This window comes from Juglans regia, chromosome 9 (genome assembly GCF_001411555.2).
Source record: "Juglans regia cultivar Chandler chromosome 9, Walnut 2.0, whole genome shotgun sequence".
Lineage (NCBI taxonomy): Eukaryota > Viridiplantae > Streptophyta > Magnoliopsida > Fagales > Juglandaceae > Juglans > Juglans regia.
The window spans coordinates 20,088,106-20,099,110 of NC_049909.1; the positions used below are offsets into that span (position 1 = coordinate 20,088,106).

An 11,005-nucleotide genomic window follows, 5' to 3' on the forward strand; every position below is an offset into this window, starting at 1 on the left:
AGGGTCCGTTAGGGTTGGATATACCCTATAAATATTTGGCCTACCTGCCTTACATATTTCAATTCTAAAAAAATAATAATTAAAACTTAATTTTATAATGATAATTGATGTGACAGATTTTCCTATCAGATTTGTTTAGTGTGTCAATAACCATGCTTAAATATATATTTTTTTTCCTGTTACTATCTATCTGGTATGTATTTTTTAGCCAATGTTGTATGAATTTCTGGCCAAAACACAGACTTCGGCTGTGCTTGATAAGTGAGATTACTTCACTATTATTTATAAATTTTTTATTATTATTTATAAATTATCTGAAATCAACTCTGCATCGAAGCGTAACCCCTCAGCTAGCCCCCCCTTTTGACCCTACAGCTCTTCCGTAAGCGTGTGCACTTCCACTCTTTTTGGTCACCACAAAATTCAGATTCAACGAAAATTGAGGTTGAGTTTGGATGTTGAAGTGAGTTGAGTTGAGATAATAAAATATTATTAGAATATTATTTTTTAATATTATTATTATTTTAGAATTTGAAAAAGTTGAATTGTTTATTATATTTTGTGTTGGAATTTGAAAAAGTTGTAATGATGAGTTGAAAGGAGTTGAGAGTAATTAGTGATCCAAACGAAGCCTGAATCTCATTTATGGGACCAAACATACAAACAAAAGTATTTGAATTTGAACTAAAAAGAAGTTATAGACATAAATAAATTATATAAAGTAAATTTATAGATAACGTAATTTTTTCTCATCTGTTATATTTATTTTATAATAAAAATAAATTTATAATTTAATATATTATATTAAATCAAGTTAATTTATAGATTTAATCTTATATAATTCATCTATATATAAAAGTATTTCTCTTGAGAGATAAATAATAGGTTCTTTTTAGGTACTTGGACGATTTTCCACAAGTTTCTTTGGAGTGTTTAGGGTGGCGGTGTGATGGTGCTGTAACTGCACACAGCACAACCTCCTATTATTTTTTAATAATTGAAAATCACTTTTGAAGTTTTAAATTGTGATTATTAATTCTATTAACGTACAAACTATACGTAAATTTTAAAAAAATGATCTTGACGTGGACTAACTTGCTGTTTACTATTATAACACTGAAAAAAATGAGTGATTTGATATAAAAAATACTTAAACGCAGTCCAATTGCCGTTACAATTGGAATGCCAGAAATCCTGCAAAGACCAGAATTCTATTCTTTATTTGACTTTTGATTTTGTTTATTTATTTCCTTCCCTTTACTTTGAAGTTTGAACGCTCAATGTTCGACTTTGTTTACATCGTAGAGGTGACGGTAAACCCAAACCGGCCGAGGTGCCATCAAGAGAGCTTCTTTGAGAGAGAGAGAGAGAGAGAGAGAGGACTGGGCCACCTGTACTGAGTAATGGCAATCCGACAAGGACATGCAAGTTCGGTACTTTTTGGTAGGCCACCACTCTGTCTCTCCAATGCCATTAATCTCTTTACCTTCTTATGGTCAGAGATAGGGACCCCACCCCCCAAAGACTTGAATAGTTCCATACAATAGAGAGAGAAAAAAAAGGCGTTTACTCTTCTACTATTTCACAGTCATACTTCCCACACTGACACAAACACACCCACAAAATCCCTTTAATTCAAAAGTTCATATTTAAAATTATTTTTTTCCTCCCCCAACCTCTCCCTCCTTGTCTTTTTCTCTTTTCTTTTCCTCCTCCTGCATTGTCCTGTCAAAACCCTATATTTCATTTCATATCTAGGGTTTTTATTTTCCTGGCTTGTTGAGTCATGATCCAGGACCCGCCAGCTTGTTGGGTATGAGTTCCTGTAGCTCTGTGAGCTTCTGATTTTCCTACATTTTTTCTTCATAAGTTCTGCTTCTGGTTTCTGGGGTGTAACCGTTTCAGCTTATACCATCACTTTCTTTCTGCTTTCTGGGGGTAAAGATCGAAAATTTTGCTCGGTTCTTACACTTTCCCCATTTCAAGAAAAACCCTTGTAAAACTCATTTGGAAAAAAATTAGAATCTACAATTGGTTCTAATTTGAAGATTTAGGGTTGGTTGGGTTCTGTTTCCCTTTCTTATTTTTCGTTCCTTTTTAAGGTAAAGCTCTAAAATTTATGTTGTTTTTATAACCTTTTCACCATTTGGAGAAAAACCCTTGTAAAGCCCCCTGCTTTGAGATATCTATTTATGCGTTTATTCTGGGTTGTAATTTAGGAATCTCAAGTTTATTTAAGGGTTTCAGATTCAAAGGGGTTTAAAGCCACAATCTTTAGTCAGCAAAATATAAGCGTGTTTAACGCACCAATCAGTAAATGCATGGATGGGAGAGAAGCCATGGCCTTGTCTAGTGGGTCAGCTTCTTATTACATACATAGAGGTGGAGTTGGTGGTGTGTCTGAAACGCAGTCTGGAGTGTTACAAGCACCACCTGGGTTCAGAGCCGTGTTGAATCAGGGTATTCCCGCTCAGCCCAATATCCGGGGCAGCTCGGTTGGACAGGCATTTTCAGTGGAGCGGCCACATGCCAATTTCACTCATGGCATTAGCATGGGAGTCTCTCCTGGAGTTCATTCAGGTGAGCCTGTAAAGAAGAAGAGAGGGAGGCCCAGGAAATACGGTCCTGATGGCTCAGTCTCTCTGCGACTGTCTTCTATGTCGGCTTCTCCTACTACACCAGGTTCGAACGCGCTGACCCAGAAGCGGGCTAGGGGGCGGCCACCTGGGAGTGGGAGAAAGCAGCAACTAGCCACTCTTGGTATATCTATTTTTTTTTGAATGTTAAATTAAATATGTTGTCACCATCCTGACTGTAGGTGAACCAAAATGATCTACTATAATCATGTACCGGCGTGGTGGTGAAAAAAATTGATTTTCATTATTTGTATTGTGATAATGATTATTTATCATGCACCTTCTACACTGCCAAAGCATTGCCCGCACAGTGATACTCTTTTATGTGCCAATTTGATTTTTCTGTGTCCCCTTTAAAAAAAAAAAAAAAGGAAGAGGAAAAGAAATGTTGGGTGTTAAGGGGTGATGGCTATTGCAGTTTTGCCTTGAATACCTTTGTATATGAAACAAGTGCGGTATTTGTCATTGATTTCAATAAATTCCATGGTATCTACTTTGCATGGGGACAATATTCAGGATTTCTTGTCTTTAATTTATCGATCTTAGAATGTATTTAGGAGCACTTATGTATACTTCCTGTGTACAAGGGCTATACCTTTTTTCATTCATATATATAATATCTTTTATTGATAAAAAAAAAAAAAAAAAAAAATTCCATGGTATCTACGATAGTTTGATTAAGAGATATTTTTGAAAATTTTTATTAGCACGTGCCAGTTCTTTTTTCCCTGAAAATCTCAATTTAAATTGTAAATAATATTAAAAAAAAAAAAACAAACAAATGAAATTTTTTCTAAAACTTTGTCTAGAAGTTTTGGAAGTGAGGTAATTGACTTGAGGCTTCCTTTCTTGGGATTCCTTAATACAACTGAAAACATGACTTGTAATAGATAATTTTTAGATGTCCTTTTTGCATGTACTTTGAGGTCTGTGGATTATTTTTCATTTTGTTCTATTTTTTTGCTAGGTGAATGGATGAACAGTTCAGCTGGAGTGGCTTTTGCACCACATGTTATCACCATTGGTGTTGGGGAGGTATGTTATGTCCACAATTTCTTAGACATCTAAAATATGCCACAAATGTCGAGTTTTCCAATTTTCTTCCTAACAACCTTAGGAGGCTGAGGTATTTACATCCATAAGACTGTTTTCTTTGTCTGGGTTCATTAGGTATATTCAATTTTAATACATATCCTCAACATACTTGCCTTGCCTTTGTCCCCATTACATTGTCCACTATGGATCCTCAACCACTGACTGGGATTAAAAAAAATGAAATGGAATGATTCCATGGATGAGAATGGAAAGGTTTTACTAGCCCTGAAATAATTTCCTTCTATAACTTGGTAGAAGTTTGAGATTCATATTGTTTCTCTGTGGGTGGTAATAGATTCCAACGTTCTTCTTTTACATATAATAATCTGGAATGAAGGTGATATTATGATTAATAAAATGTGATTCTTAATTTTTTGTGACGTAAAAGCTGTATTGATCTGTTCATAATAGTTTCATTAGAGATGGGGTGATTACACAGGCGTATAGATGGCAATAGAACATATATATTTTTTAACATATCCTTTCTAAGGATACCTTAGAATGTATAGATGAGGAAGAAAGTTATGTATAAATGCAAATGCATTTGCATGCATGCATACTGATCTGCCTCAAACAGAGACATATCCTGTTTAATGTTTGTATAATGTCGAAGCTATGGTTTTGTGGCAAATAAATTTGCCATAGCTATTTCTCAGAGGCATGTTAAATCTGGTATTTAATTATTAGGGTAATTATCTCATCTTTTTCTTTGCAGGCCAGTTTGTTTTCATAAGTATTTTTCTTTGCAGGACATTGTCGCAAAAATATTATCATTTTCACAACAGAGGCCGAGGGCTGTGTGCATCTTGTCAGGCAGTGGTTCAGTTTCTTCAGTAACGCTACGTCAACCTGCATCCACTGATGTCAGTGTCAGATATGAGGTTGAAGCATTCGACTTATTGACTCTCTCTCTCTCTCTCTCTCTCCCCACACACATGCACTGACAGAACTAAGTATTCCATCATTATGATATCTGTAGGATTTTAGTTCGGAGACTGGGATAAGATTGTCAGAAATGCTGTTTCTTTGTTCAAAGCATTTTGTGCAGAGCCATATAAGAGCTCACATATACAGTATATTTTATTTGTATTATATTTCCAATTGCACACTGTTCCATGCCCTCATAATTTGTCTTTCTTGATATTTGGAAATAGTTCTTGTCAAAATGGGAATATCTAGAGTGTAAATGCTGTAGATCGCAGCAGTCATGTCTATTTGTTACTGAAGAAAGATAAAAGTAGCAGTGTATTCATTATATACCTACTATAGCAGCTATAGGTCCAGTGCAAACTAGTCATTTTGAGCTAAGAATTGAGAATTACGTTCAGGTGTTACTGTGCGCATATCATATGAGCAGTTTGTATGGATGCTTGGTTAAAGGATATGAACCTGTTATGTGATACCCCATACGATAAGGATATGGGTAGATGATGTATGAGATCCCATATTGCTTGAGCATATAAAAAAAAAGAGATCCCATATTGCTTGGGAAGGATAAGGGTCCCTTGTATTTGGGCTATGACTATTGTTTTTAATTAATAAAACTTATCAATTACTTATAAAAAAGGGGGTCTTGACTATGGTAGTTTTCAAATAACTGTGGTTTTTGCTCTGAATGCATGAACTTCCTGATATGAAAAAAATAGTGTTTAATGCTTAGAGTAGAAACATTGAGTATTTGGTCTGCATTTTTTAGTAGTGTTGACCGTGATACAGTGAAATAGAGGATGCCTTATGCAAGGGCCAGGGTGGTAATAGAAGCATGATGGTTGTTCTCTATTATTAGGTGTTTCCCTTGTATACTTGGTGTGTATTTGGGATACGCCTTTTGTGTTCTAAAAAGAAAATTTCAAGTGCTCGCACACACCCAAATATTTCTATATCAGAATGGTGGTTCTGAAATATGCAGCTCATGCTAAAGTGGTGCTGCTATTAATAGGAAAAAAGGTGGTGGGTTCAAGTTCAAAAATGTTTTTCTCTACTGGTATTTGTTACAGTTCTGATGAAATTAGGCATTTGGACATCATGACTTCTTATTAAGTCACAGAGATGGTTACAAGAGATCTTGATTCTTGGTAATGAATAGGATCAATGGTTTTGATTGCTGCTTTTGATGAGCATAGTGAACCTCAGAAATAGAGGAGGGGTAGTAACATGTTTTCAATGGCAGTGGTCATGGTGAGCAGTACAAGTTGTGTTGGACTTGGGTTAATTTAGTGAGTAAAAAGTTAAGGCGTGAATGGGTGCTCTTTTGATAGTTGAAGGGGTTGACACTGGTCAGTGCTGTTGAAACTCAGAACGTGTCAGCTTCAATACACGAACTGAAGCAAATATGCATAATGGTGAACTGACTGGTGCTATTTATGAAAAAGAGAGGAAGATAGCATGCATATTAAGGTTGGATTAGACTGTGCCAACCCAATGATGTCCTTCAGCTTTTAAATTTGAGCATTAAGCAAGGCCATTTTCAAAGAAAGGTTAAGGCAATGTAATATGTGCTGAGCATTTTAGTCGAGTTCAGTTGTTTTGTGCAGCATTGCCTATAGAGTTCAGTATAGAGGAGCTATAATGTGATAGTTATCAATACTGATATGGTGAATAATTTGACCGTTCTACTGTGCAGATACTTCTCATAGGTTAAGCAGGTTTTTGTCCTTTTTCGCTTTTCTTTCATCTACTTTTTTAACACACAAAAATTGTTTTGTTTTTCACTTTTGTAGGGCCATTTCCAGATACTATGCTTGTCTGGTTCTTACTTGGTTGCTGAAGATGGTGGCCCACGCAATCGGACAGGTGGTATAAGTGTTTCCATTTCCAGTCCTGATGGTCTTGTTATTGGTGGTGCTGTTGCAATGCTTATTGCAGCAACCCCAGTTCAGGTATTTTCTGGATTTCCCTGACTTGTATTATATGTTTCAAGTCCTGATGATGATGTCATTTTTCATGCATGTTTGTGTGTTGTGTGGGAACAGATGTGTACGAGTGGCCTGAAATTTGAGAGCATGTACAAATAATGCCTGGTGGTTTGGTGGGTGGGTGGGAGTCCATTTGTTTATTAGGCCTAATGTGCATGCTAAAATGTTGCAGGTGGTAGTGTGCAGTTTTGTGTATGGCGATTCTAAGACCAAGACCAAACAAGTGGCTGATCCCAATCAGGGTTCGGAGGCTCAGAGTCACGATAAGTTAGCCACACCAACTAGTGCCATGCCTACTCAAAATTACGCACCCCCTGGGACAGGCATGTGGCCCAGTTCTCGCCCAGTTGAAATGCGAAACCAGCATACTGGTATTGACTTGACGCGTGGATGAACATTTGTTGCAACAGACACATGGAAAATTTTGTATATATGTGTTGTTGTACATGAACTGAATCTGAGAGAATATGTAACTTGTTTGCCGGACTGTAGGGTGACGGGTTTGTGCTAACATGTTCTGTAACAAAGGCATCATTTCAAGATTCTCGGGAAGCAATCTTACTGATAAGTTGATTATATTTGCAGGGGTGTTACAATTTTTGTGAGGACTCCTAGGAAAGCCTACGGTCCTACGAGGAAATTCGGTTCAACAAAATGTCATGTATGACTGGGCAAATGATGGCAGAATGGATCCCTTTTTTTTTTTCCTGCTAGGAAAACAATAAAGAAACCATTTGGACAAGTTATTTTCTTAGTCAAGGTTTTCTCGAGTTAGTTATTTTTTTTGTTGGCAAGTGTTCAGGAACAGCGTTCTGTTCCTGATTAATCTTGAGAGTGCAAATGCCCTTGATAAATAGTTTTTCACAATTCGGATAATTCAAGGAAAAAATCCTCTAACCGATGGCCTCTAGTTATATTTTGTATGGTACTTTTCTCATGGATTGGGATGCATATACTATTGATGGTAGTCCTATGGGTAATGGCCAGAAGACAAAATTGACTATTTTTACCAAACTAATCCATGATTATATAAAATATTCGGGCAATTCTTTGGTTAAAATAAACGAAGTAAATTTAAGTAGGATAATTTGCTTTGTGGTTTCATGTGATACATTAAATTTACTTTATGATAAAAGTAATTTTACAATCTGACGTGTTGCATCAAGTAATGTGAGTTTGTAAATTTATTTTTGTAAAATCTCTTTCTAACCAAAATATCTCTCATTCAAGAAATCAAATGGTTATGAGATTTGATTGATCAAATTGTGTTGATTCTAAAATTCAACAATTGCTGTATTTGGGTGCAAATAACTTCTTCACTTTTGAAATAATTGCTTATTCAGCACCTAACAACCTTTGGAGATGTGACTGCAATGCGTAGAAAGAGCATGATAGCAATAAGAAGTATAGCCTTGTAAAGGATCGAGTAGGACTCTGATTCAAAACTTAAAGAGGATTGTTTGATAATTTAACTGAATTAGGATCCTCTACAAATGGTTCAAACTTGGATTTGTTAATAACTAAATGATCTATTTTTCTGTTTTTTGAGGGGCATGCAACTTCTTCACAGTATGAGTCATACAATGACATTATTGAAATATACACAGGTGCACATACACCACCTCATCTCTCAGATCCAACAATGCCGGATGACGAGGTATGAAAGAAAAGCTAAAAAGTTCCTATGCCCATATGCTCAAGCCACATCACTATTCATCCACTCCCAACATTTTCTTGATGTCAAGCTGCAGTAATGTTCAAAGTTAGAAGAATTACATAAACTTTTAACTAATTAAACGATGATCTGTTGTTGTAAAGGAGCAAAATAAGCGAACTGTACTCTGAGAATAGCGGGATCATTAATGGTGAAACTGGATTTTACCTCAAGGCTAAGAGGAGAAGTTGTGGGATAATAACGATGAACAGCTTGCCCATCTTTGTCAACCAGAAACTTGGCAAAGTTCCATTGGATATCATCCCCAAATATTCCCCATTTGCCTGCCTTCAAGAACTTGTACACTGGAGCAGCATTCGCACCATTCACTTCAATCTAAAACAAGTAAGAGCACCATATCATCTTACAGGAATAGACAGAGACGAGAATGATTCATGTAAATTGCTTCAAATGCTTTAAGAGTTCAAAGAATTGTAGTTGCTAATTATGGTAAGATTTAGATTTAAACTGTGGTATATACATATTATGAAACTTCCGGCTAAGACAAGTGCCTGTGTGCATATCGCTCTGTGAGCGATTATAAGTAGGAAAACATGGAATTGCAGGTCCTTACCTTATCAAATATAGGATACTCAGCCTTAAAGCGAGTGCAAGCAAACTCTAAGATTTGCTCATTGTTCCCTGGCTCCTGAGCTCCAAACTGATTGCAGGGGAATGCCAAAATCTCCAATCCTTAACCAAGGTAGAAGCAAGTACATGAATTTCTATTTCTACCTTTCATGAGTTTCTAGCATTTTTCCTCTTTCTAGTTAGGTGGATCTCTTGTATACTTCCCGTGTAACGGTAATAAAATCTTATACACAAAAAAAAGCATGGGTGTAATATGATTCCACTAAAAAAAAACTTCAAATAAATAATCTGACCAATAAATAGAACAAATCAAAACATATGAGAATATAGATGAAAAATGGGCAAACCTTGATCTTTGTATTTCCCATACAACTGACTCAGCTCATTGTAGTTAGAATTAGTCAAGCCGCTGCATAAAAAATGAACATTAAAACTATAGATCAAGTGTTGTGGCTAAACAGTAAGGGGGTGCAGCGGATAGAGCCACAATCATTCTTTATCAATGTCCCTAGCTCAAGCATAATTCAAATATTGGCTGACTTTCTTTTTCAAATCGGAATATTATCATCCAATGCAAATCAAGAGAACCTTTACGCACTGAAAATGACAGAGACAGAAGCAATTTAAAAAGAAAAAGAAAATATCAGAAGCTGTGGCATACCATTTGGATGCAACATTGACGATCAAGAGGACCTTCCCTTTATACTGGCTGAGATCAACGTCGTTTCCCTTAACATCCTGCAAGCACGAAAGCTAACTGAGATGGAGAACTGGTTCAAATTTATGAAGATGGATAATATGGACATAAAAGACACAAACTGATCTCAAAGAGATAATTCACCCAAAGAAAAGCTTGAGTGCTCCTTAGGACGACTGGGCTCCTGACTTAAAGATACAGCGATAAGATATCTTTCTTTCCTTCTTTTTTTTTTGGCCAAGCTTTTTTAGGGACATAATCCCTGGTAGTTGGGGAGGTTTGAACCCCCAACATGGATCCAATGGTCCTAGGGACCATGGGTGGCTCCATTCAGTCAGGTATAGATTTTGGTAGTTTAATTACTGCTGACCAAAGAATGTCCTAACTAAAATCACAACTTTATAGTTCTGTTCAGGTGAAGTTTCCACTCCTACGATTATTCTCTTCCTTCGTTTTCTCAGCATCCAAACACACGATCACTTTGGCAGTAAGGCACGAACCGAATTTCACTATGAAAGTATGAATCCCATTAATTTCTCATTACTCAATTAGCTTATTACTCGATTCACAGATAGAACCGAACCCATTTCCTACCGAACAAAATATCATAGGCCCATATTAAAATCCACCGAAAGGAAAACCCACAGAAACAAGAAAAGCATACCCGAAGTTGACTAAGGAAAACATATCCCGACAAACTAACCTTGACGGTGAAGTCGTGGAGCGAGTTGCTCTGGGATTGGCTAGCCATTGCTCGAATCTCGCAAATTACAGAACACAATCTGGAGAACCCTTTATGGACTTGCGGGGGACCAAAGAATAGGCGAAACAAGTGAAACAAACGGGTTTGCTTGGAATTTGATGAGATTCCCTTTACCGAGACGAAGGACAAGAAAACGGGGAAGAAGGACAAGAAAACGGGTCCCAATATTTTATTTTTAAGGAAGAGAAAGCGACTCGTGGCTTTGCTGAGTCAACTTCGGCTGCATGGGAGGCAGTAGATAACGATGCAATTCACAAAGGGTACAGAACTACAGATACAGAGTATATTCGCGACGAATTCTGTCCATCAGTTATTATTTATTTTTATATTTTATAAAATATAAGAATATTTTTTTTAAGATGTTGGAAGTATTTTTTATAAAAGGTAAGATATAGACTAGTAAATAATAGTTGATGTATATAATTTTTTTATTCGCAATCAAGAATTTTCACAATATTAGGCCAAAAAATCTGGATTTTAAATTTTTTCAAATTAAAAAATAATAATAATAATTCAATTTTTTTAAATTTTTAAATAAAAGTAATAATAAAAAATTATATTATAATAATATTTTAATTTTATAATATTTTTTAT

The 11,005-nt window shown here is 36.0% G+C and overlaps 2 protein-coding genes across 3 annotated transcripts; one reads left to right on the plus strand and one right to left on the minus strand.

Annotated features, from left to right (window-relative positions):
* The first annotated feature begins 1,591 nt into the window (after positions 1-1,591).
* LOC108984404 (AT-hook motif nuclear-localized protein 5-like) lies at positions 1,592-7,226 on the plus strand. 2 transcript variants are annotated; one of them, XM_035694011.1, is made up of 6 exons: positions 1,656-2,102; positions 2,220-2,760; positions 3,604-3,671; positions 4,481-4,612; positions 6,452-6,610; positions 6,819-7,226. In XM_035694011.1, the coding sequence occupies exons 2-6, from the start codon at positions 2,322-2,324 to the stop codon at positions 7,038-7,040; spliced, it is 1,020 nt and encodes a 339-aa protein (XP_035549904.1). In that variant the 5' UTR covers positions 1,656-2,102; positions 2,220-2,321; the 3' UTR covers positions 7,041-7,226. The 2 variants fall into 2 exon arrangements, with proteins under 2 accessions (XP_035549903.1, XP_035549904.1); XM_035694010.1 differs by having other exon boundaries at positions 1,592-2,760.
* Positions 7,227-8,058: 832 nt separating this feature from the next.
* Positions 8,059-10,698, minus strand: LOC108984402 (probable phospholipid hydroperoxide glutathione peroxidase). The gene is made up of 6 exons (XM_035694029.1): positions 10,352-10,698; positions 9,613-9,689; positions 9,299-9,360; positions 8,935-9,053; positions 8,529-8,696; positions 8,059-8,391 (listed from the first exon to the last, which is right to left on the minus strand). Exons 1-6 carry the CDS (start codon positions 10,397-10,399, stop codon positions 8,356-8,358), a joined length of 510 nt encoding a protein of 169 aa, XP_035549922.1. The 5' UTR covers positions 10,400-10,698; the 3' UTR covers positions 8,059-8,355.
* Between the last annotated feature and the right edge of the window lie 307 nt (positions 10,699-11,005).